The sequence below is a fragment of the Geotrypetes seraphini genome, chromosome 17 (genome assembly GCF_902459505.1).
Source record: "Geotrypetes seraphini chromosome 17, aGeoSer1.1, whole genome shotgun sequence".
Classification (NCBI taxonomy): Eukaryota; Metazoa; Chordata; class Amphibia; order Gymnophiona; family Dermophiidae; genus Geotrypetes; species Geotrypetes seraphini.
This window is the reverse complement of record NC_047100.1, coordinates 1,759,200-1,786,523: the sequence shown is the minus strand read 5'-3', so window position 1 is coordinate 1,786,523 and position 27,324 is coordinate 1,759,200. Positions and strand designations below refer to the sequence as shown.

At 41.9% G+C, this 27,324-nt stretch overlaps 1 protein-coding gene across 6 annotated transcripts in view; it reads right to left on the bottom strand.

The window, feature by feature from the left end:
* The window catches only part of RAD18 (RAD18 E3 ubiquitin protein ligase), a 72,428-nt gene extending 48,008 nt beyond the window's left edge, over positions 1 to 24,420 (bottom strand). The window contains exons 1-5 of one of the 6 annotated variants that reach the window (XM_033926104.1): positions 24,229 to 24,420; positions 20,322 to 20,407; positions 19,237 to 19,318; positions 3,924 to 3,985; positions 1,336 to 1,406 (exon numbers count right to left, since the gene is read on the bottom strand). In XM_033926104.1, the coding sequence (XP_033781995.1) occupies positions 1,336 to 1,406; positions 3,924 to 3,985; positions 19,237 to 19,318; positions 20,322 to 20,407; positions 24,229 to 24,304 (377 nt within the window). In that variant the 5' untranslated portion in view covers positions 24,305 to 24,420. Of the gene's footprint in view, positions 1 to 1,335; positions 1,407 to 3,923; positions 3,986 to 19,236; positions 19,319 to 19,472; positions 19,596 to 20,321; positions 20,408 to 22,984; positions 23,022 to 23,876; positions 23,911 to 24,228 lie in introns of those variants that run through there. The other 5 variants (XM_033926107.1, XM_033926106.1, XM_033926105.1 and 2 more) reach the window with 5 other exon arrangements.
* Positions 24,421 to 27,324: the final 2,904 nt, after the last annotated feature.

Here is a 27,324-nt window from a genome sequence, read left to right as displayed (position 1 = left end):
CTACATTTTCCTTCCAAAGGGTCCACAGGGTTATACTACAGGAGTTTATATCTCCAGTGGTGTGTCAAACATGTGGCCTATATTGTAGGATCTTTAACATCTGGTTAATTTCATAATGTAAGCTTGGCTCCTAAGTAACTGTAATGGGGAGAACAGGGCAGCCCATCAATGACGTAGCGGTCCAACAGCATTGAGTTTAGCATATCTGATCTATGGTTACACTGCCCAACAATGCATTGCAATGGTACTTTATAGCCAAAATGGCTTGCAGTGGACACAACAGCATCAGACATCTGGTAAAGACCTTCACCTTCTTGAGTTTGTAAAATAACTTAAGAGTCTGACAGAGTGTGTTTTGCAAAGACAAATGGTAGCTGTATGGAATTAGCACAAGGACTAATTAACATGGATAGAGGAAACCTAATCAGTTAATGGAAAATGAATATTACCCTCACAAGGGGCTGTTTGGCCTTTGCTCTTAGTTGAATCAGTTCTCAGGCTATATACAGATTAGGTCTTATAGCAAATCCAACAAATTCTAAATTCACACATTTTTCATCTAGGGACAAGTAGATGGTCAGAGCGGTCACCTCTAAATCCTGTCTAGGTTTCCCAAACACCAGCCTCCATTCTAGAACCAAATCTCACTTCCAGTTTTACTTTTTATCTCTTGCATGTTTTTTGGAGGGACACAGCGGTATCTCCCTGCTCCTGGCTAGAATCTAGTGTGCCGAACTTTCAAGCATAACTAACTAGGCATTATTCCCCTGTTTTGTGTCACCAGGTGGAAGGTGATGCGACTTGTCCATTAGCAATGTCAGGAGGAGGAGGGGACTGGTCTGTCTAGTTCTGTAAAGGCCTTTTTCTCAGCCAAGAAATTATTCTATTATCTGTATAGCTAAGAACTACTGGAGATCAGTGGATTATAAAGGTCTTCAAATCAAATCAATAAAGAACCCTGGCTCACTCATACCTGTCACCAGGAGTGGGATCCCTAGGATAGTAGACTTGGGGGTGGGTCAGTAGAGTGGGCAAACCTGATGGGCTATGGCCTTTATCTGCCGTCATCTTCTATGTTTCTATGATTGTAAAACCGCTTACATTATCTTGATAGGCAGTATATAAAATGCTAATAGAAACTTTGAGCCCTAAAGCATTTATTAAGGATGCCAGACCTGCTCTCAGGACTAACTTCCAAGACAACCTACCAAAACTCCCAATAGAAACAATCTAACGAGGTTCAGAAAAATCTCTGCCTCATTACCTGAAGCACACTTTGCCAAAACAGCAGACAGACATTGAAAAAATGTTCTCACCAGCAAAGATGAAATATACCTGGCAAACTGGAAGTTTTTGACAAGCTCATCTAATATTCGGTTATTCCTCAGATCAGGTTCCACTACAGACTACAAAAATGAGAGAGGGAATAAGGACAATTTCAGCTTCACATTTCATCACTGATTGTTCATCACATCAGTAACAGCTTACACCTATGCAATGAGATGAGACACTCAAGTTTCAAGTTTATTTAGATTTAATGGTTCGCTTAATAAATTCTAAGCGAATAACATAACAGTTAAGTTGGGATAAAACAATTAATTAAAAAAAAACAATAAAAAACAGGGTCAGTACAGACTAACAATACAGACAAAACTGGAATAATTGGGAAAGAACATAAGGGAATAAAAGTTACAAAATTGTTGTTTCCCCACTGGGAAGAGAAGAAAACTGTAAAGGATAGGGAAAAACACTAGGGATGGGGTATAAAAAGAGTAAAGACTTTTCACTTTTTATTATTTTAAATTATCGAGGAAAAAATTCCTTTTTAAAGATTAAAAGAAGCTTTGAAGAGAAATGTTTTTAGGTTAGTTTTAAATAAAGGACCCGTGTTCCCTGAAATTGCCAGGGGAAGATGGTGAGATTTTGATGAACCATGACAGCAAAACAAGTAGGATATACTCCTGGTGGAATTTTGCACAACTACGCATTGCAGAATTTGTGCAATTCCCCAGGGACGCAGAATTTCCGGTGTTCGTCTCCTGCGGCCCGATTGGATCAGCATTTCTCAGCGGCCTGAATCGTAGCGAGAAACATCTTTAAGCAGCCAGCACAGGCTCTGCAGGTCCCGATGATGTCACTTCTTCTTCAGGCAGGACCAAGGTAGAGAGAAGCCTGCAGAGCTGGCAGCAAGTTGCTTAAATCAGCGTCCCTGAGGTACACAGGATGGATTGGAGAAAGATTGAGAAGTGCTGGCTGGGGAGGACAGGGTGATAGATGTTGACTAGGGGGGGGGGGCAGGGGTGAGGGAGATGTTGGCTTGGGAGGGGATGTGAATTCTATGAGCGTCGGAGCAGTAGAAACCTCTACCACAGCTTAGTAAAAGTGGGGGGCTAATGACTTTCTTCAAGCAGAAAGTATCAAATTGAACAGTGTAGAACTCACCGCAGCTCTGGAGTTGGAAACAGCATTTATACAACTACATTGTGAACAAAAAAAAAATCCAGATTCCTGTTATAGTCAGCATTCTACAAAACAGGTCAACTATCACCAATTTTGGGGAATTTCCAACCAAAGATTGGAAGAAATGCACTTTGGACAACTTTCTGAAACCTCTTAGTCAGGTTCAGCTGGTCAGAGGCTACTAGCAAGAGGCCAAGAAACATTCAAATGGCACAAAATGTTCAAGCCATCAAAGAACCAAGATTAAAAATATTTTGAAGTGCTATTTAGTATATAATTAGGTTTCTCTATGCCAAAAATGATTGATATTTGACCAGTTATGCTAACCATAGCAGGGGTCTGGGTTTTAGGTTTGGTTCACAGTGTAGAAATTCAGTACAATAGTAGAGAAAACAAAGAGAATATCCTACCCCACCACCCAATCCTAACCCTGTCCCCCCCCATTCAACATTTATCACCCTATCCTCCCCAGCCAACACTTCTCAATATCTCCCCATTGTCCCCAATCGATTCTGTGTACCTTAGGGATGCTGATTTAGGTAACCTGCTGCCGGCTCTGCAGGCTTCCCTCTACTGCGGTTCGGCCTGAAGAAAAAGGAAGTGACATCATCGAGAGCAGGACCGCAGTAGAGAGAAGCCCACGCTGGCTGCCCGAAGATGTCGCCAGCTACGATTTGGGCTGCAGGGAAGAAGTGCCAATCCAATCGGGCTAAAGGAGAGGGAGTGCCGAAATTCTGTGCAGAACACTGGTATATTCTGCATCCCTGTAGAATTCTCTGCAAATTCTGCAATGCGTAAAATGCCATCTGAATGATTCTGGGGTGATCTGGTGGTTCAGTGCAAATGTTGGTGTCTAGGGTCAGTTCCAAGACCAGGCATCTGTCACAGCTGAAGATGCTGCCCATATCAGCCAAGTTCTGGATGGGGCTGAGGACTACAGAGAGAAACAAAAAGTGTACATCTCTCAGTTTGAGACAGGCCCGATAAATCTTGATTTTAGTGGCCTTGCGCTTAAGACTTGGCATGTGGGCTATTCAGGAAATGGTGCTCAGTGCTATATTATAATGTGCATTCAAACGTATCTGGGCACCAGCTCCATATTTCTATTGAGCTTTGCATAAACAAAGCTAACATAGGTCGTACTTTGTACAATTACTTTATTTCTATATGACCATAGGAAGTGAACAGATCTGAAGGAAGATGACTTTTCTGGTAGCCTAAGAAATATTTGCAGAGCAGCTAGGAATTTGCTCGACTGTCTGCCAAATTTCCAACCAACTGACTGGGTGACCAGTTAGCCCAACAGGTGCAGAAACTACACAACCCTACTCTACTACAATTTGCTATTTCCTTTCTACCTTCTCGTCCTTCATTCTTTATTTAATCAAAGATTATTTTTATCATAAAACTGCTTTAGATGTGCCAAATGAAGGTTGGTTAGCCCAGAAGAGCGAGAGACTTACCACACAACAAGTTGGGCACTGTGTTTTGTAGGATAAAAATTTGCGTATGCAAAGAGAACAATCTGAAAATTAACAGAGAAAAACAAACCACGTTAGTGAACCTGACATAGCAAAGCATTGACCTACCAAATTGCAAAAAAGTGTGGCACTCGTGCAGCCATTGTATAGGAGATTCAGACTTTATAAGAAATGTTTACTCTATAGTGGTTACTGTTATCTTATCTTACATTGCATGTATGATTCTATGGATAGGCTGCTTGTAACCCATCTAGAACTCCAATTGTGAGGATTCGGCAGGATATAAGATTGCACATAACATAATGAATTTAATTTACAAGAGTACAGATCTTAAGGAAAGTCATTTGTCCCTTTCATGCCAAAAAGTCCCCAGCTGGGCCTCAATTATACCTCTCTTGAAATTTCTACTACTGTTTTTCCCCGGAAATAAAGACCAGGTCTTATATTAATTTTGGCTCCAAAAAACGCATTAGGGCTTATTTTCAGGGGATGTCTTATTTTTTTCATGTACAATCATCTCTCCCTTCCGCTCTTCCATCCTAATTTTTCCTCTTTCCTTTCTCTCCCCCCCGCCATGTGCAGCATCTTTCCTCCCCTCTCACCCACCCTCTTGTGCATCTTTCTATCCCTCCCTCCCATCCTCCTGTGCAGCAGAACTCCACTAACCCTCCCACCGTAAAACTGACATACTATACCTCTAAGGCCTCCAAAACCAACTGCATTGTGGCCTTCCCTCTGCCACATCACCAAGTTCTCACATGCATGAGCAAGCTATCTTCGCTCCTGCTCAGCACTGAGCCACTCACTGAATGGCTGCCACGAGTCCTCACGAGACCCGGGAGAACTTGGGACAGCCATTCTGCGAGCGGCTCAGCGCCAGGCAAGAGCGAGGATAGCTCACTCATGCCTGGTATACCGCTAGGCTGTGAGAACTCAAGGCAGCCATTCAGGGAGGACATGAATGTGGAGCAGGAGCGCAGAAAGCTCGCTCCTCCTCAGTACACTGCTGGATCACCAGGGATTCAAAAAAAAAAAAATACATAGGGAGGAGGCGGGAGGGAGTTAAAAAAAATTGGCAGAGTCGGCCAGGATCTCTCCTAAATCTGCCCACCCCACCAGGCGTTATGGCAGGCCCAGTGGAGGCCTGCAACAAGTCCAGGAGGGGGGCGAGTGGGCGATGTCCTGTATATAAGCAGAGACCCCCATTTTTTGGCCCAAAAATCTCAGTAAGCAGTGGATTTCCCCAAGCCATCTCAATAATGGCCTGTGGATTTCTCTAAACTTCTTTTTTTTTAATTTATAATTTTTATTGATTTTTTTCTATATCCAAACCTTTTTTAAACCCCGCTAAGCTGATTTCACCACATTCTCCGGCAATGAAATTCCAGCGTTTAATTACACATTTTGTAAAGAAATATTTTCTCCTATTTGTTTTCAATCTACTACTTAGTAGCTTCATCACATGCCCCCTAATCCTAGTATTTTTGGAAAGAGTAAAGAAGTGATTCACATGTACCCTTTCCACTCCACTCAACATTTTATAGACCTCTATCATTTCACCTCTGAAGAGCCCAAGCTGCTTTAGCCTTTCCTCATAGGGGCCGCTGCAGGAGTGGACTGCAGGGCATGATGGACCACTGGTCTGACCCAGCAGCGGCAATTCTTATGTTCTTATCATTTTTGTTACCCTTCTCTGTACTTTTTTGAGATACGACCACCAGAACTGCAGCCGTAGCATACAGTGATACAAGGGCATTATAACTTTCTCATCTTTTCCTGATCATTTCTAACATTCTATTTGCTGTCTTAGCTGCCACTTGTTAATGGCCTGGATAAGAAAAAAGTAAAGCAATCACATTCTATTTTAGCTGAGCTTCTCTGATCTGGGTAATCACCAGCACTCACGTATGGTACTAAAGGTGTTGGACAGATGCAATTAAATACTTGTCTGTTGTTGTCATTAGCAGTTCTGAGACGAACAGGACGAGGACACGAAGACATGCGGCTCTTGCCATTTTCTGGGTTCTGCAGTGCAGTGCTCTGTTTTCTCAAAGCCCAAGCAAATCCCGAGCTGATTTTCACACACAGGTGAATTTCCACATTTCACCTGGTAGCAGTAAATCAATTGCATTACCCACTCTGACAAGTTTATTTCATCCTCCCATTTTAAAATCCTAGCAAAGCTCAACTTCAATCTTTGCAAAGTGCCGGTAACCTGTTCCAAGAAGTACAGTGCCCAGAGAGACCAATCCCTGTTGAGTCTATAATGAAAACAGAAAACACTTCATTTGCTTGATTATGAATCAAATTAAGTGATCTTTATTGCTATTCTCTCAACCATCAAGTACTTTAGCCCAAGGAAGGTGACAGATTTAGGATTGCAGGCATTACTCATGCCTGGAATGCTGCCAGTGCGGAAATGCACACAATCGGGTGAAGAGAATGTCAGAACATCTACTGTGCCTCCATGAGAATGCACCCACCTAATCAGGAAATCAAGACATCCTTGTTGCAAACCTTCTCAACGTAGTGTTGGTTTGTTTTGCAAAGATTCAAACAACGATCATGTTTCCTTGTTTTCTACTACACAGTTATTTATTATATTATACTTTGAGCTAGATAATAATAATAATAAAAAGGAACAAAGATATCAAAGCTGAGTTTTGTGGCTAAGAGAATTCCTTTGGGCAGCCAGCGCTGTTGGAAAACACATTCTCAAGCCATGCAAGTCTCTGCAAAGATCAATGTCAAAGATTCTTATGAAGGCCTATATTGATACGAAAAAGGGGCTGAATCGGCAACATCTGACACCTGTGAGCAGCTCTCAAGGCTTCAACCCTTGGCACTCCGAAATAAAGAAACATCAATGTGGCAAAGAAATGCGAGAAGCTCCACACTTTAGATAAGGAGTAGAAGAGGAACCTAATGATTAATGCCAGGGAATCCTGTTCAAATCTCACCGCAGCTCTGTGGGACCAGGGGCACAAAAACAGGGCTCACAATTAACACAAGTGTGTATTTAAATCAACCTCTTTTTGTACAGATAAGGAAATTCAAAAAGAATTAAAACAAAAAACTTATACCTCCTTTTAGGAAACTACGATAGCAGTTTCTAGCATGGTGAGCCACGCTGAATGACCCACGCTCTGAGTTTATATGAGCGTCGGGAGCAGCGCGGGCCATTCAGCACGTAAAAGAGGGAGTCTCCTGTTGGAGACTGCAAACAAATCTCATCGGCAACGTCTCCAGATGGTTTAATGTCATGCAAATGAATCTCAGGAATGAATCTCACTCATATGATCTGTCTCTCAAATTACTCCTAATGCTCACTGAAGTGCCTGTAGTGTGTTAAAAAGAGCTTCCTTCTTGTAAGCACATCTCGACGAGTTCCTTATGTTTTTAGTCAGGCCCGTGGCATCCAGCGTGCTAGGAAATCTCTCTTGTTGTCGCCTATACCATTATGCGCAGTTTTCTTGCATTGACTTCTTTATCATTATTCAACATATAAGACAAGTCAGTATAAAGAGGTTTCATCCGTATTGTGCTGCTTTCAGTCGTATGGACATTCTTACGTTCTGTCTATTATGTTATTATTCTTTTTGTTATTTGATTGTTCCACAGTGCTGTTAAATATTTAGATTTCTAATATTGTATCCATTAATTGTATTTGTGTTTGTATTTGGTCATTTTACCATTGGTAAATAACATGTCAAGCTGTATCTACTGGACAACCACCCTGGGTGAACCTCTTCATAAAACCAACAGTCAATTCCCCTCAAATGTGGAAGGATAAAAGTCATCTTACAGAATATATTAACTTTGCAGGCAATTTTCATGAAGCCAACAGGTCTCTCTGCAGCCAATTTTACAAGGTCTTGTGCACTTTGCACCTGCAAAATGTGTGAAAAAGAAAATGGCTGGAAAATCAAATGCACAGACAGTGTTTACCTAACCTCCCTAGTGATCAGAGCTGCTGCCTCAGCACCCTCAGGTTGTCTGCTCCTTGTGACCCTGGTACCAGAGACAGGGAAAATACTTGGAGTATCTGATTACCATTCAGTGTACTGGAAACCACTTGAATATACATGAGGAAAGGGAGTATAACCCTAAGAATCTCCTGAAGTAGGCAAGCCTGAACATAAGAAAAGTCATCCTGGGTCAACCTAGCCCAGTATCCTGCTTCCAACAGAGGCCAAGCCAGGTCACTTACCAAGACGCAAGCAGACTCCTGACTTTTCCTCCAGGAACTCACCCAACCCTTTTAACCTAGCTATGCTAACCAATGTTTCCAGAGTTTAACTATTCTTTGAGTAAAAATGTTTCTTCCTATTTGTTTTAAAACGTATTTCCATGTAATTCATTGAGTGTCTCCCAGTCTCTGTACTTTTTGAAAGACCTCAATCGTATCCCTCCTCACCCATCCCCTTTCCCATTTTTATTCCTCTTCTTTGAACCTCTCCTAATTCCACTATCTTTTTTGACATAAGGCAATCAGAATTTAACTGAATATCCACATGGAGCAATATAGAGGCATTCTTGGTCTTATTTACCATCCCTTTCCTAATAATTCCTAGTATCCCATTTGCTTTCTTTGGCCACCGTTGTAGAAAATTTCAGCATCCTCTAGTAGTTCATTTAGTGGTGGTAGTCTGGTTTCATCGTATCCTTCAAGGATGTCCAAACACAAGGCCCGGGAGCCGAAGGCGGCCCGCCTGGCCATTTTATGTGGCCCACGGTGACTGTGCTGCATCTAAGTGCCTGACTGTGCAGCCCCACTCCCAGCGGCGCTCCAAGCTCCTCACCACGCTGCCTCAGTACCCATTTGCAGGCAGAAGGACCCAGTCTCAGTGTAAAAGCTAGGTTGGAGCAGAGTGCTCCACACAAGTGCCCGACCGCACCACAGGTAGGGTAAGGAAGGATCTAGACTTCTACTAAGACCATTTATCTTAATTTAAAAAATTGGCCCTTGACTTAGCCTGTTTTAAATTTCGGACCCTTATGCCGATAGAGTTTGACACCCCTGCTCTACACCGAGCCATGTGCTCCTCGGTGACTGTCGGTCCCCCCTGCTCCCCCCAATTTAGTTTAAAACTGTTCTCTCTCCTTTTTAAATATTAGTGCCAGTAGCCTGGTTCCATCCCAGTTAAGGTGAAGTCCATCCTTTCAGAATATTACCCAGTTCCTAACAATTTTAAATTCCTTAGCCCTGCACAATCATCTCTGAGACTTTGGAGTCCTTCCTCTTGGGTCCTGCTCAGAGAATGGGAAGCATTTCCGAAAATGCTACCTGAAGGATATGGATTTCAGTTCTCTACCTAAGAGCCTAAATTTGGCTTCCAGAACCTCCCCTCCCACATACCTGATGAGCAGGTCCTGACTACAGGATTATTTCCTACTTCACTAAGGTGATGCTTTCCTTTAAGGAGACCTCCCTCCCCCAAGGCAGCAAAGGAGGTAAAAGACTAGAGGTAAAACTTGTCTACAATGTCCCTGAAGGTCTCCTCTACATACCACTGCTCCCTCAGCTCTTCCAATCTGCCACTCTAGCAGATGCATTCTCTGAGAGATAGGAGCTCTTTGCATCGAGCACACACACATATAACCTCTCACAGCTGGGAGATCATCATATATGTGATACTCAATGCAAAAGACTGGATAACCCCCCTCTTACTACTGGACTGCTGTCTGCATCTTATTACCAAGTTGTTTAATTAATTCAAACTTGTTACGGTACGAGAGATATTAGACTAATATAAAGAGCCTTATATGGTATGTTTATGTTATATTAGCATATCACAGACCTAAGCGGTTTACAATGCAAATAATTAAAGAAAGGAACTCCATTGAAAATAGGAAATAGTATATTGTGTGCTTTAGAATAACGGACTATAAATTAAGACTACATATGAAGAGATATTCTAGGCGTAGGCCTAGATTCACTAAGCCCACGATCTTACCCGATCCGTGGGCAATCCGAGGCAGGCCCTCTTCATGCAAATGGGGGCGATCGGAGGCACACCCCTCACCGACGACACGGATCGCTGGAGAGCGATCCTGATGCAAGCGCAGACCATCTACTTTGCTTGTAGATGGTCTGCAACACGTGTTTGCTGTCCTTTTTTTTCTTACTCGTCCCGACTCTCCTGCTCTCTGCCACCCTTCCCTGCGTGCAAGCCCGTGGGTTTAACCTGCGGGTTTAAAGTGGGACTGCACTGTGGCATGTTCCAGAACTTAACAGAACACGCTGCAGTGCAGTCCCGCTTTAAACCCGTGGGTTTAAACCAAGGAGTCGGGGCGGCAAGCCAGAATGAATTTTTGTTGTTGTTGTTTGCCGTCACGGAGTTACCAGAGGAGAAGTTCTTTCAACAAGATGAAAGGAGTCGGCAACAAATAGCAAAACTTCAGCCAGCCTGAAATGGCAGCTCTTCACTGGGCCCAGCGGAAAATGACTCCTTGTAGACTGTTCGCCTTTATTTATTGGCAACTCTGGCTGATCCTGCACTATAAGCACTTGAAGGTCCTTTCTTTTATTTTTACTTCAAGAACTTGGGCAACTTTCCCCGTGTGCACCGCTTTTCTGGTATGGAGGGTGGGTTGCGCGCTGTCAGTCCAGAGAAGCAGGGCGGCAGAGATGTGAGCGACTGGCCCCAGCAGTCGCTTCTTTGTTGACTGGCCAGCCCAGTCGGTGTTCCTCATTTTTTTTAGTGAATCACTGCGTGCCCACATTTGCATGCTCAAATCGGATCGGGCGCGGATACACTCGGGAGGAAGATTAGCGAATCAGGTCGGGGTTGCTAAGTGGTCGGGATGTGATCAGTGGGCTTAGTGAATCAAGCCCTAGGTCCTGTAGGCTATGACAGCTGAATTTCTACCTCTGGCAAAAAGTGCAAGTTTAAAACGATAGGAAAAAGGGTTGTACTCTATGGAAACTAGTTAATAAATAAAGTTTGCTCTTTTATCATTCAATGAACCTACAATTTCTCTTTTATCCCCATCTTTAAAAATCATTAGAGAACAAAGTAAAATAATGTTCTTACTTCGAGAAATGTCTTCTCTCAGATCTCAGAAAGAAGGTTAACTGGGAGCTTTCCTCTCTCTCTAGTTTTGCTTCTAAAGGGGATGACTTCAAACAGACCCTTTGAAGGTCAACCCAGTAATAAGATTGCCCTAGTGACCTTTATAGCTATTCTACCTTGCTTAGAGTACCTTATTAACACCTAATTCAAGTCAAGAGCCTTCCTTCCTTTCCTTATGGCAAAGTTCAAGACCTAGTCAGGCAGCGCGAGATGAGCAATTTACCTAATTAATGGCTTTGAAAATTCTTTCCCCCGCCCTATGGTCATTTGAGGATTCAGTTTCATAGCCAGAAATTCAAGTACTACTTGGCAGCTTGACATTCAGAATATTAAAAGTACTGTATATTATACTTGCTGCTTTTGAAAAATGTCCCAAATAAATTAGATAGTTTGGATACAAAGCAGAACGGGTGGAAAGTGATTAGCTCCCCTTCCTTCATGTGACAGGAATCAAAGACTGGTCTCAATCCCACCCTCCAGCTAAGTTGCTCAATGGCCTCTCATTTCACTCTTTACTTTGTCCTCTTGGACTGCCAACTTAGTGTGCAACACGGTATCAAATGGGACATAATTCATTAGTGATATGGACAGCCCACTGGGAACTGTGCCATAACCACCAAATGAATGCCAGATGAACAGACAGCAAATCTGAACCAGTTTACTGGAGATGGAAGTCATATTTCTGTGTCAATTCTCCAAGCAACTAAATCTTAGACACAAAAGCTATATATCTTCATACTAACTCCCTAAACCATCTAAGTCTTAGAGAAACAATGACTTTAAACAAGAAAACTGAAGAAAATAATAGGTCAGAAAGCCATTACTGTCACAAGTCATCCATTATTTAATTTTCTATTTGTTTGTAAGTATAAGCGACTCCGACTCCAATCTTCTGTAAAACAAAGCATGAGTCTTAAACAGTTACACATCAGATATATGTCTCAACAAGGGAGTGGTTAATTTGAACCATACTTCTAACCACAGAAAGCATTACACAAGAGAAAACAAAGACATGTTTTGTTATGAGTTTACATGTGACAGGTAAGCTGCTCCCTGTGCCCAAGGACTTACCCTTCAAGGGGCTCTGTCCAGATAGATTTGCTTTAAAGAAATTATTCAATTTTCTCTTGGTATAAGTAATTACAGGTAAGTCAATGACCTCAAACCGACTAGCCATGCTAAACTGCCCATCTCAAGAAATATTGAACCAAGAAAGGCGTTTTCTGAGTCACTTTCTGAAAAGGTGAACAGCTCATGTCTGGCAGACAGAGCTTCATGCAGATGTAAGGAAGAGAATCGATTTGCTCCAGAGATCAAGGGGGCCCAGATGCTAAATAGAAGAAGAATTTAGAGCTTTTGGAAGAAGAGCAGAGTCCTGATTGACCGTTCCCCTTGACTGTATCCATGACATCCTGTTTGTCTGTCTTGCCTTTTAAGATTGTAAGCTCTTTCGAGCAGGGACTGTTGTCTTATTCTTTGTGACTGGGCAGTGCTGTGTGCGTCTGAAAGTGCTACAGAAATAATTAATAATAGTAGTTAAGCATCCCAGACAGAATATAGAAACATAGAAACCTGATGGCAGATAAAGGCCAAATGGCCCATCCACAGTAACCATTATCTCTTCCTCTCTCTAAGAGATCCCACGTGTCTATCCTAGGCTTTCTTGAATTCAGACACTGGTTGAGTGGAAGGCGACAGAGGGTAGTGATCAATGGAGATCATTCTGAGGAACGGGATGTCACCAGTGGTGTGCCTCAAGGGTCTGTTCTTGGGCCTGTTCTTTTTAACATTTTTATAAATGATATTGCTGAAGGGTCGGGTAGGATTTGCCTCTTTGCGGAGGATACCAAAATCTGCAAAAGAGTAGACACACCGGATGGTGTGAATAATATGAAGAAAGACCTGGTAAAGCTTGAAAAATGGTCTGAAATTTGGCAGCTAAAATTTAATGCTAAGAAATGCAAGATCATGCATTTGGGCTGCAAAAACCAGAGGGAATGGTACAGTTTAAGGGGTGAAGAACTTATGTGCACAACAGAAGAGAGGAACTTGGGTGTAATTGTATGTGATGATCTTAAGGTGGCCAAACAGGTTGAAAAGGTGATGGCGAAAGCTAGAAGGATGCTTGCATAGGGAGAGGTATGGCCAGTAGGAAAAAGGAGGTATTAATGCCCCTGTATAAGACTTTGGTGAGAACTCATTTAGAATATTAGGTACAATTCTGGAGGCCGCACCTTCAAAAAGATAGAAAAAGGATGGAGTCGGTCCAGAGGAAGGCTACTAAAATGAGGTGTGGTCTTCATCATAAGGCATATAGGGACAGACTTAAAGATCTCAATCTGTATACTTTGGAGGGGAGATACGATAGAGACGTTTAAACACCTACATGATGTAAATGTGAATGAGTTGAGTCTCTTATCTGAAAGGAAAGACACAGGATGAAGTTAAGCGCCGATAGGCTCAGGAGTAATCTAAGGCAATAGTTTTTTTACCAAAAGGGTAGTAGATGTGTGGAAGAGGTGGTGGAGACAGAGACTGTGTCTGAATTCAAGAAAGCCTGGGATAGGCACGTGGGATTTCTTAGAAAGCGGAAGAGATAATGGTTACTGCGGATGGGCCATTTGGCCTTTATCTGCCATCAAGTTTCTATGTTTCACGTATATCAGGATTTGTAAACTCCCTATCACAAGCTCTTGCTCTAACTGCTGAACTGAAGAGGATAAAAGAAACAAAACAGAGAAAAACCCCAGGTACCACCCATCTAATATCTGCATCATATCTATGTTATTTGAATGTTCTGATTTGTGCTTATTAGATGCTTCATAAGAATTATCTCTTTCCTATTTGAATTTCAGTGCTATTAAGTATATTTTTGAACTGTTTCATGATCGTCCTATTAAGTTTCAATTTGCTGATTTTGGCTTTACCTCATTCATTGGACACTACTGTATTTATGTTTATATTTGGTCTTTTTACTACTGTTATGCTGTTATCAAAATTGTAAATTTATTGAATTATACGTGCTGTATACCACTTCGGGTGAATCATCTCTTCACGAAGGTGATTATTTATTTGGGATTTAATAAACATCAAACGAAAGGTCAGAGCACTGCTGAAGCAAATGACAACCGAGCTTCAATTGCAAAAGGAGAAGGAAGCATTCAAGGCCATTAAAAAGATAAAATGCTTCTATGTCAGAAATGTTTTATGACGTCTAAACAAATCAACACTCATTGGCCTTACAACCTGAATTTGAACGGGAGGGTAGTTTCTCAAGGTCACAGAACAAGTAGTAATAAGAAAATTCAAGCTTTTACTGTCTGTATGACACATGTGTAGCCATTTATCATCTGTAGGCCTTCAGCCAGCTGTCAATCTCTCCTCTGTCTAGCTGAGAGGGTTAGCAAATTGCCTTTTTCTCTAATGCTTTACTTTCAGTTATCCACGAACACAGTTTAAAAGAAATTATATAAACCTAAGAAGATCTAATCAAATAAAGCTAGTTTTTTAGCACTTCCAATCCAATTTTAAAGTTCTCCTATGAAAGCTATTAAAAGCATCAATTGATTTATCCTGGAAACCTGTATTGGCCACCGTGAGAACGGGCTACTGGGCTTGATGGACCATTGGTCTGACCCAGTAAGGCTAATGCCAGTGATGTCAAACACTGGACGGACTGGATGGGCCCTACAATGCTGCAAATCCACAGAAGTTAGAGAAGCCTATAATCTAAAGGAAGGAGGAATACTGCTATATATTTAAAAGAAACCACACACTACTAAAGCAACTAAAATGATAAGGCCAGTTCTATGAAGTTCGCCTAAAGTCAGGCACCGATATCGGCACCCATTAAAGAATCGCACTCAGCATCCCCAAATTAACCCTCTGCCTAAATCTAGGCACCGATATTAGAGCTAACAGCACCTGATTCACAAAGAGGCACCGAAGTCAAACACATGCCCATGTTGAGCCCATTTAGGGTAGGCACTTTGGGCCAGGCACCTACTCAAGATTTTCGGGTTAGACGCCTGACTGAAGTCCAATACAAATATCAGCACCTAACTTTATCGAATCAGGGCCAACGTATTCAAGGTAAGGAGGTGGCAGCATGGGTTAATCTGGAAAAAGGAATGGAAAGGTTTTTAGGCATAGGAGACACAATTTTCTGAAATATCTTCAATTAAATTTCTATTTCAACCTGCCAGAAGCCAACTGTCCAAGCTGTGGTGTCATCTAGATGCAAAAAGATGGATCCTCTGCACAGACCCTACATTGGACCTGCTGCTTACAAAGTGGGAGAGTATTTTTAACGTCACAGTGGGTGATCATTTAGGATCTAGAGATCACTGGATGGTGGGGTTCAATATCAGAGCACAGCCTGCAATAGTTCATTCAAAAGGTAAGGATCCTAGATTTGGGGAAAACTAACTGTCAGGACAAGGCAGTATCTCAAGGAGTTGGAAGCAAGATGGGAAACCTGAGGGGAAGTAGAAAAACAGTAGCCCAAGCTGAAAGGAGATAGTGTAAGGGCAACCAACCCTTTTTTTCTCAGGAGCGTTTTAAAAAAGAGGAAAAACAAGCCATTATGCTTTTCTGAAGTAGCTGAAAAAGTTGGGTCCTAAGATCAAAACCAGGCGTAAGAGAATCTGGAAAAGTAATCACAAAAGCAAAGATGAAAACAGAACAAAAAGAAACACAGGAGCATTAGATTTAACCTGAGCTAGTGACAGCAACAGAAAGATGTGAACATGGCATTGTGAGACTCAAGGATGAAGAGGAGGAGTAAGAAGCAGATAAGAATAAAGCACAACTGCTTATGAACTTGTTCTAGTGCTACTACTAATCATTTCTACAGCTCTGTACATCAAAAAACAGAAGAGACAGTCCCTGTTCCAAAGAGCTTACAATCTAGTCAAGGCAGACAAATTGGTCAAGGTGCATTAATACACTGTGCTCAGGTGGGGGAATTGCAGAGGGAACGAGAAGACAGATATTGGTGCTTAGAAGGTGGGGCGAGTTTGGAATTGTAAAGCATCTTCAAAGAAATAGACTGCGTCAGGGGTCGACTCTTCAGCAAGCCAGCCCACCACTGTCACAATAGCATCAGGCGACAGCCGGACACAACAAAAAAGCGCCAGATCAGTGATTATGACAGCTAAGTACTGTTCACTTTAGCTGCTGCTGGTGGAACTGTGTCTCAAGTGCCCCTTTTGAGGGGGGGGGAACCTTTCTCTGGATATATAGCACCAGTTTTATGCATACCTTAGGAGCACTGAAACATTGTATGAATATTGAGGGGTTTTCTCCACTTTTTTTTCTTTGCTCTGTATGCTTGGATGGATGGTTCCCCATAGAGTAGATTTAGAGTATGATTTCAGTGATCTAGTGATTTCAATTACCCCAACATTAACTGGTTACATCGGGAAGTGCTAGGGAGATAAAATTCCTAGACGTCATAAATGACGGCTTCTTGGAGCAACTGGGCTGGGAACTGTCAAGAGGGGGAGCTATTTTAGATTTGGCATACTACAGGAGTTAACTATGTTGGGTCGGCAGGGAAAAGGTGATCATAATGTGATCAAATATGAGCACATACCAGGAGTGACATTGCAAAAGAAATCTACTGGAGATCTAATTTTTGAAAAGGTGACTATGATAAAATGAGGAAAATGGTTAAAAAGAAGCTAAAAGGATCAGTTGCAAAGGTTAGGACTGTAAACCAGGTGTGGATGTTTTTTTAAAAATACCATCATGGAAGCCCAGACCAGATGTATTCCACTATTAACAAAGGTGAAAACAAGAGCCGGCATGGTTATAAGGTGACGTGAAAAAGGTTATTAGAGCCCAAAAAACATCCTTTAAAAAATGGAAAAAGGATCCAAATGAAAAAGAGACACAAGCACTGGCACGCTCAACCAATTCTACTTCACCCCTCCCAGCCACCACAAATCCTCCCATTAGCCCATGTGGTAAAAGAGGCTGATCATATTCCCAGGGAACACAAACACCACAACTTTTAAGCAACAGTTATTGCTAACCAAGACACACTGGGAAGAGTAATGAGAAAGAAATGTCAGCACTATCTGTAAGCTCTCAACCTCTGAACCACTCATTGCTCAAAGCAATGAAAATGATTTATTTATTGAAAGATTCCATAGTGCTACTAATGACTGGGGAGTCAATTCAGAGATATTGAAATTGTACATAATGCAAATCTGGATGACTCGTCATCGAAAAAGGAAGTGCCCAAGGTTGCTCTCCGTCTCACTGAAGAGATGGCAATGGTGTTCTCTTCACCTTCATCAGCAGGGATGAGCGATTCTGCTGACTGTGCAAGTGGCCATTATGAGTCATCATGCTGATGGATCATTAAATGGCTTCTGACTAGCCCGGCTAGATTTTAATCAGAGAAAAAGCTATTTATCCTTATGAACAGTACTGCCAGATACAGTAACAACCCAAGTGCCCTCTGACAGGCTCTACTATATGTGTACTATGCTGGTGTTGCAGCATTCCCAGCAGCACAAGGGCTTCCTGGAAAAGCCGATGAGCTACCTAGAAGGAACTAAAACCTGCCTGGACACTGCTGGACACTCAGTAGAAGCCCATTATATTGCAAACAAAGGAAAACCGATCTTCTAAACTCTGGGGATAAGCATCCTTATGTTTTCTGTTTTGGGATGATGATGCAGCTATAATACCAACATTTCATACGGCTTGGCCTGATTCAACATACAATTAGGAAGGAGTCTTTGCAGACAGGCAAAGGCTGTGTCCAAACCATTTATAAACTGCCTATCCACTACAATGCCCACATCCAAATGGCATAAATAAAACACACAGACACACATTATTTCTGAAATCAAACTCCTCAACTCCCCTCTTCAGCTGTCTGTGCTCTACCCACATTTTGCATGTAGCATAAGATGACAATTGAATTGGTAATAGTAGCTATATAAGTGGCATTTTCCAAATGTTAAATATCGGCAATTAAAAATCAGAATGAAGCTACATTTTTAGGATTCTATTTTAATTAGTAAATTATCCATAACGAAGGAAACACCTTTTCTGACTGCTTCCCAGCCCAATAAGAGATGGAAGTTTCTCATGCCTCACAGTACAAGACTGAACTGTCAACTTAACTCTTGGAATAACTGGGATGATTTAAGTGCTTATTTATAAAAATAATCAGAGGCATAAAATATACACATTTTTCAAAATCAAGCTGAGCCAAAGGAATCAGAGGGATAAGGTGCATTATTAATGAGTAGAGACCGATCAAATTGCAGTATCATGAAGCAGACCACATACAATACAGCTATTGCCAATCCCAGTCTGACTTACCACATGGAAATGACAAAAATCCAAAGTGCAGTACAAAGATGATAAATTTGGTTAACGAATGACCATGTGGGTATCAGACTTGAGAGCTGTGTGTCTGTTTGCTTATTAGATCTTTTCATATGCTTTTCCCCTGAAGCGTGTTCCTTTAGGTCCCAATTTTTAACAGAATACAGGGACAAATATTCAACAAGTAGGACAGGCTCCTAGCCAATTATAGCCCACAGATTGGATGATCCCTGGATTTTATAGAAAATAAAGGCACATACAGCCTACCCGGTCTGCCCATCTACACCATTTGCTCTCCCTCTTTCTCAGAGATCCTGTGTGTATGTTCCATGCTTCTGCCTCACTATCCAGTAAGGGCCGGGGTGAAGTAAGGACACTTGATAACTATGCAGTTAACAAAGCAAAAGAACTGTAAGTTAACTGGGTACTTTCACAGAATATCAGAGGTACACAGGTAACTCTCAGCATACCAGATAGGTACCAGCACTGAAAATTCATGAACAGCCAGCATTTTAAAGAAAACACTACCAGAGCCCTTATGGAATTTATATACTCAACTTTTTAAAAGGTTTTCCAAAAATATATGACTGACTAATCACACAACCAGGCGTGCTAAGAGGCATAAATTATATTATCCTTACCTTGCCTTACTCTATTTAGAAAAAGAAAACTCATACTTATTTTTATAAAATGAACATATAAATTAACATTTCCATGTCCATTAATTTGAGACTAAGACCTGGCATGAGCATGTCTTTCAGGGTAATCCACACACTTTATTTTACTTCTTTTTGTGGATCAAGATACAACAGATTTAAAAATGAGCCCAAGAAGGAGGGATGCAGTTCAACAAATCTCACAGTACTCACAGTTATGTGAACACTGAGGTATCATCATTGCAATATTGAAGTAGTCAAAGCAAATTCCACATCGTAGCAGATCATCCACCACCTGCAATGCAGAGATGGAAATCATTTATAAAGGAAGGAACAATATAAGAAAAAAGACTGGTACTGCTGTGCTTTAGCCTAGGAATTGCTGCCTCGGTCTCAGTGGTGACCATATGACACGGGGGGCAATTGGGGGCTGCCAGACCCGCATTCACCTTCAGCTCCTGCAGGCCCTTCAAGCACTTGGCGCGAGCCATGCAAGAAGCGGCGGCTGCTCCGACGTCCGAATTGGCTGCGCGGCGCCGGAAATAAGCACGTCACCACTCGGCGGAAGGAAGGGGGAGCGCACGTCCGCTCCACGCGCAGGGGCCGCCGGGAGATGGAGTTCAGAGTTTCCTAATCCTGAAGTGGGATTTCAACCAGGCTCCCCTCTAGTTCGGTTATAGCCTGATATTCACAGACTGCCTTTGGAGCCAACCTTTCAGCAGGGTTGAAAAGGTGCTAAACAAACCTAAGGAGTTCACTTAATAGGTGGCGGGGAAGCAGGGAGAGGAAAAGCGAATGGGGAACTTGGAGCCAAGAGAGAGGGGGTTGGGAGAGATGTTGCTTGGGGAATGGAATGAGGTCTGCAAAGGTAGGAAAAATGAGTTTATTTTCAATTTACTGATCAAAATGTGTCTGTCTCTAGTTTTGCACTATGGCCCCCTTTTACTAAACCGCGATAGTGTTTTTTAACCGCAGCTCCCAGCGCTCATGGAGTTCCTTTGTTTTTAAAACTTTTATTGTTGGTAGATCATTTTGACTTGGTCATTTTAAAAGTAGCTCACAAGCCAAAAAAGTGTGGGCACCCCAGAACTAGAGAATGACACGGTGAATGTTACCCGCAGCTAGTCACGGGTAACCCGCTGAAACGGTAGGGGAAAAAATGGTCGCCGCGGGGACAGGGACAAGGCCATTCACTGCCCCGTGGAGTGGTGAATGGCCTTGTCTCCGCAGGAACTCGTGCGGTCACCACACAGTCCAGCAGCCCCCTCCTTCCTGCCAGCTCCCTCCCTTCCTCTTACCTTCATTACCAGCTTTAATTTTCTTTCTACAAAGCAGCAGGAGCCTTGAAGTCGTGTGTGGCTGCCGAAGTTCTTCTCCGACACAACTGGAAACAGAAAGTAGATGTCCCGTTTTGAAGAAAAAAATAAATGGTCACGTTAAATTTTCTCGATATTAGGGATGTTCAAACACATACAGAGCTGGCTCCAATGCCTCCTAAATCCAGGACTGGCCCAAAAGTCTCCCTCCTGTGCAGCCCTAAGTTTGTTTTGCAAAAGACTTTTAAAAAGAATGGTCTGCACAGTTACAAGGGAAAGGAAACATTACCTTCAAGAAGTGGGATCAGTCAGAACCAGGGGAGCACCTAGCACAGACTAGGCAGGCAACCTTCATACACAGATTGGGGTAGACGAATCCATAGCACCCACACTGCATACGGTTACCACATGTCCGGATTTACCCAGATATGTCCTCTGAATGGCTGTGTCAGTTCTCGTGGGACTCACGAGAACTGACTGCAGCCATTCAGAAAGCAGCGGACCCAGGCAGTGGCACAGACAGCGTGCTCCTGCTGGCCCATACATCGCTGGACCACCAGGCTTCAGGGGGCATTTAAAAAGGTACTGCAGGGGGTGTTTTAAAAGGAAGGGCAGGTGGGTGGGCCCTGTTATTAAAGGGTACCAGGAGGGAGGATTGTTAGTCAGCTGGGACAGATCCCTCCTGTCCCAGCCTACCACTAGACCACCAGAGGTGAAGGGGATGGCAGGTTATAGGTCAGGGAAGGGAGGCTAAGGTGCAGAGCATGGCAGGGAAGGGAGTACAGGGTGCAGAGTCTGGCAGGGAGGGGGGACAGGGTGCAGAGCCTGGCAAGAAGTGTGGGGTTGGGTGCAGAGCCTGGTAAAGAGTGTGGGGTTGGGTGCAAAGCCTGGCAGGGAGTGAGGAAGGCTGGGTGCACATTTTGGTTCAGAATTTTTCTTTCTTGTTTTCCTACTCTAAATCTAGGGTGCGTCTTATGGTCTGGTGCGTCTTATGGAGCTAAAAATACGGTATTTAAATGTTCAAGAGGTGGAATTACTTTCATCTGTACTTTTTTAAATGATTTCACACATAATAAATGTAGGTAATATTTTGAAGCAGCTATTTTCTGTTTTCAGGCTTATCAGTTTTCTGATTTTGCAAACAATACTTATACTGTATTAATAAAAGTGATCCAAGTTACTTATTTTGTCAGCATTACATTTATTTATTTATTTACAATCCTCCCCTTTTAGTAAGCCACTTTAGGCTTTTTTATCGCCAGCCACGGTGGCATTGGAGCTAATATCGCTGCGGATGGCAATAAAAAAGCCTAACACAGCTTACTAAAAGGGGGGTTACTTAAGGCTCCTTTTACTAAGCCACGTTACGGCTTTAACACACGGAATAGCACATGCTACATTGCCGCGTGCACTAAAAACACTAGCACACCTTAGTAAAAGGAGCCCTTCATATTTATTGTAGAATTTGCTTATACACCACTTCAGGTACTCAAGTATTTCTCCATATCTATCCTGGTGGGCTCATAATCTGACAATGTACACTAAAATTATTTTAAAAATTCCATTTACGTATTGTTTCTAGAGTATAGGAAAAGGATCTAGGTGTTTTGTTGAGGATATGTTGAAACCCTTAGCTCAATGTGTGACGGCTGCTAAGAAAGCAAATAGAATGTTAGGAATTATCAGGAAAGGAATGAAAACCAAAGATGAAAATGTTATAATGCCCTTGTATTGCTCTATGGACAGCTGCACCTCTAATACTGTATGCAATTCTGGTCGCCCTATCTCAAAAAAGATATAGCAGAATTAGAAAAGATACAGAGAAGGGCGACAAAAAATAACAAAAGAGATGGGATGACTTCCCTATGAAGAAAGGCTAAAGCGGCTAGGGCTCTTCAGATTGGTGAAGAGACAGCTCTTGGGTGATATTATAGTGGTCTATAAAATAAGTCATCCGGGTAAATCCAGATGTCTAGTAACCCTAGCTAAGTTCATGTTTTTAACATATTTTAGTAAAAGGTTCTCTTAATTCTTTCCTCTGGGAGCCATCACCTACTGATTCGTGCTTTATTCAGAATCTCATCAACTTGACGTTGCTGGATTAGCACTCCTGGCTTGCATGTTTATAGAGGACTCTCTTCAAAAGAACAAAATCTTTTTTTTGCATTAAACAACATAACTGCTCTGCAGTTTGTACACTGCATCAAACTCATCCCATTCCCTTTTATCCCTCCAGTGCTGCGGTTTATTTATCAACTTAGCCCTCTGATGTGAGATATAGTTCAGCAGTTCTGTGACTGGAACCAGATTCCTGTCTGCACACTGCTAGATATATGTTATGTCACTATTCTTTGTTGAGAGATAGAGTATATGAAACAATTACTGATAAAATCTTAAATGAGACAGTCAGATAGTCACTTTAGTTGTGTGGACTTCTGATTTTTTGGACAATGTTCACATGAAAACCAAACCAATTTTATTAGAATTTAAAATAGAAAGACCAGATCATGTCTAGACATTTAAGAGCTATGAAGTTCACTTTTTTCTGTTCTTGTTAACCACAACAACAAGAACAAAAAAAAGGGATGTCTTGGGCTTTTGGGTACTGACTGCGTTTTCTAAGTAGAACTTACAGGAGTACATACCTCGTTCGTCAACCTTTGCTCCCAGCGCTCAGACTTCAATCAAAAAGGCTAAAATGATTATTTTACACGTGGAGTTAGTATGTGAGAACAGACTACAGCAAAACATGTTAAAGCAGTTTTACAGTATTTTGCTTGTTAGCACACAGTAACCTGTGCATTATTTCTTTTTTTGTAGCATTATCCAACTAGTGCATTAAGATTAGCATGCACTAACTGGATAATGCAGAGTTAATGTGATTAAGTACTCCTGCATTCATTTCTTGCAGGTTTTGCATGCTAATGGGAAAATTAATGAACTGCCTGCAAATATATATATTTTTAAATCCTGAAAATGTGCAACATTAAAGGCTCCTTTTACTAAACCGCAGTAGAGCTTTTTACTATGGGCCACCGAGGTAAATGTTCTGGCGCTCATTCAGTTCATAAGAATAGCCTTACTGGGTCAGACCAATGGTCCATCAAGCCTACTAGCCTGTTCTCACGGTGGTCAATCCAGGTCACTAGTACCTGGCCAAAACCCAAGGTGTAGCAATATTCCATGCTACCAATACAGGGCACGCAGTGGCTTCCCCTTGTCTTTCTCAATAAGACAATGGACTTTTCCTCCAGGAACAACAGGGAGGGGTGTATGTGAAGAGTGTAATCTGTTGCATGGGTTGAGTGGGCAGAGGGGTAAGAGAAGAAGAGGGAATAAACTTTGATAGTGGAATTTTGGTGGCCCTCAGAGGTTTTTTGTATTCACACTCTGAAAAAGTTGGAGATTACTGTCATAGAGTCTCTTTTAAAACCAATAGGAGGAAATATTTCTTCACTCAGAGAATCCCCCTGATATTAACTCATAGGGTTCCTTCCTTCCCATACCCACTTTGCTGTTACTTCCTTATCATCCCACCTTTCAACTGTTTTCTCATAAGCTCCTCAGGTTCTCCCCAGCTTTCAGCACTTGTAAAACAGACAAATGAAACCTGGTTTCTTGATTATCAAATTGAGAACGATTAGGAATTCTGGCATTTCTATGCAATTTGCTGTTTCTGTTTCCCTCATGTGCCTGTGATTTGGGGACTGCCATGACAGGAACCTGAGGGAGCAACTAATGCAAACTGGGCCGGGTCTCCAGAGAGGGATTTACTAGGCCAGGTCAATTGGACGAGTGCTCCCCTCCCCCCCCTTCAGATGCCACTAAGTGAAATTGATGACTCTCTTTAGACATTTAGAATCTAATAGAGAAGGCAAATGTTGCATACCTGTAACAGCTGTTCTCCATGGACAGCAGGATACAACAGCCACGAGCTCGGCAACGTCAGCTGTGACGTCACCCATAGGTGTGGATGTTGTTATCCTGCTTGTCCATGTTGAAGAAACGAGCTTTAACTGAAAATGAAACCTTGGCCCGATTTGCCTCTTGCTTCTCTCTCCTCCTACCCAGCTGAGAGGAAGAGGGAGCTCGGGCGCTGCCGTCCAGGTGGCCTTTCCTTCGGGCCGGCTCCGTCTTCCTCACAGCCTCAGCGGCTCCTAAGCGCCGGAACCGGAAGCCTTCGCTCCGAGGTCGCACGTCGCAGGGAAGGCTTCCGGTTCAGGTGGAGGCGCGTAGGAGCCGCGGAGGCCGTGAGGAAAAGGAACGGCGCATGCGCGAAGACGTTCCAACCTCCCCACGTGCCCCGCGAGAAACGCACCGAAGCCCCAGACTCGGCCCTCTTCTATTAGTAGAAGAGGGGGTAAGTCGCGATATATCACAAGAGGAGATCCAGACAACACATGCAAATAAGCCTAGTGGCTCTAAGTCAAAACAGAAAACACCCCCAAATTCATAATAAAATAAAATCAACCCGTGGGCGGGAAAATCAACATAGAATTGAAAGAAGCTGAAACTGATGGGGAAAATCTATGTAGAATAGTAATGTAGTAATATCGCCAAAAGCCAGTGAATGTGCTTGAAAAGGGCTTTTAAGCCAAAGATCCCGTATTTCCATTATAGTGTCGCCATCTGGTGGAAACGGTAAAAATAGACTGAATGTGAATAGGTGGCAAAAAAAGTAAAAAATCCACTATTTCAAATACAATAGCGCCATCTGGTGGAAAAGGTAAAAATAGACAAGGAATGTGAATGGGCTTTTTTTTTTTTTTTTTTTTTAAAGTTCAAAAAAGTTTTATTTATTTTCAAGCATAGAATAAACAACGAGTAATGGTCATGTCACAACAGAGCAGTAAAATAACAATAGTAGGAATTGTATACAGAGCAGCTTAAAGGATTATGCATCAATATGTCATAAACAAGCTGTAAGCTCTCAGCGAGAAATAATGATACTGTTAGTACATTTAGAAGTATGGGAAAATATACATAGGTGAATGGGCTTTAAAAGTAAAAGATCCAGTATTTCAATTATAGTGGCGCCATCTGGTGGACACGATAAAAATAGACAAGGAATGTGAATGGGCCGTCCCCTATCTCTTTTTGATTATCACAAGAATCCAATGACAATATTATTGTTATATATATACACATAATTTTTTCCTTTATATATATTTCTAGAATTCTTTTGTCTTGATTATGGTAACCATTTATTGTTGACCTGTTTTGTTTATTTTTTATTTCTGTATTTTTGAAAATCTTCAATAAATTTTCAAGAAAAAAAAAAAAAGTCAAAGATCCAGTATTTCAATTATAGTGGCGCTATCTGGTGGACACTGTAAAAATAGACAAGGAATGTGAATGGGCTTTTAAGTCAAAGATTCTCGCTGATAGCTTACAGCTTGTTTATGACATATTGATGCATAATCCTTTAAGCTGCTCTGTATACAATCCCTACTATTGTTATTTTACTGCTCTGTTGTGACATGACCATTACTCGTTGTTTATTCTAAGCTTGAAAATAAAACTTTTTTGAACTTAAAAAAAAAAGTATTTCAATTACAGTGGCGCCATCTGGTGGAAAAGGTAAAAATAGACAAGGAATGTGAATGGGCTTTTAAGTCAAAGATCCAGTATTTCAATTATAGTGGCGCCATCTGGTGGAAACCATGAGAAAGGACAACGAATGGAATGGAAAAGGAAAAAATCTGTATTAAATAAATAAATGTTTAAAAGAGTTGTAATATGTAATGTTTAAAAAAGTCTCTTTTGTTCCCTATGTAAAATATTGTTGATGTTGCCTGGTCGCCATTGATGCTTGGCAGGCGAGGCTTTCTATTGTCCATAGGAGAAAGAGGAATGTACGTGAGATCTTTTCACCTGTTTGAGCCACTCAGCTACCTACACACAGTGGACAACGAGCCTGCGGTTTCTGCTCTGTGTGCAAAGGATGTTTGCAAGCTGCCATAGGTGTGGGGAGCTGCTTTTCTCTCTGCAGCGGTCCCGCCCCTCCTGTGACGTGAGATGTAAAAGTACATCAGCTCCCATAATGTTAGTCGTCGCTAAACTTCTGTTCACTTCATCGGCGCGGATAGCGGCGCCGACTACAGATTTTTTTGGGTGTGTTAATTTTTTTATTCCCCCTCCCCCCGATTGTGAATAGGCTGCAAATTAAAAGATTTTAAATAATACGGTAATGGCGCCATTTAGTGGAAACAGTAAAAAAGGCAATGAATGCACTGGTTCCCTGCGCTAAAAACTGCGATAGCAGTTTGGATACAATAGTTTATCACATGGACAAATTATGACATTCACTGTCTATTTTTACCGTTTCCACCAGATGGCGCCATTGTAATTGAAATAGTGGATCTTTGACTTAAAAGCCCATTCACATTCCTTGTCTATTTTTACCTTTTCCACCAGATGGCGCCACTATAATTGAAATACTGGATCTTTGACTTAAAAGCCCATTCACATTCCTTGTCTATTTTTACCGTTTCCACCAGATGGCGCCACTATAATTGAAATACTGGATCTTTGACTTAAAAGCCCATTCACATTCCTTGTCTATTTTTACCTTTTCCACCAGATGGCGCCACTATAATTGAAATACTGGATCCTTGACTTAAAAGCCTATTCACATTTTTTTCCAGCTGTATCAGCTTATTTTAATTTTTTACTTTCTCACCCACCATTTATCCACAAGCTGAAATTTTTTATTTTGCTATGTATATGTGGGTGTTTACTCTATTGACTTGCACTCATTATATATATCACATCACATTTTAGCATCTCCTATTCATCATAGGATTTGTTCTTTTAGGTTTTCGATATTTACTCCTGGACCTTCATTTGTGATAGACATCACTTTGGGCACCTTTTATCAAGCTGCGTTATAGGTTTTTAGCGTGCGCCAGCACAGTAAATGCTCCTGTGCTCATAGAATTCATGTGAGCAGTGGAGCACTTACCTCGCTGGCTTGCACTAAAAA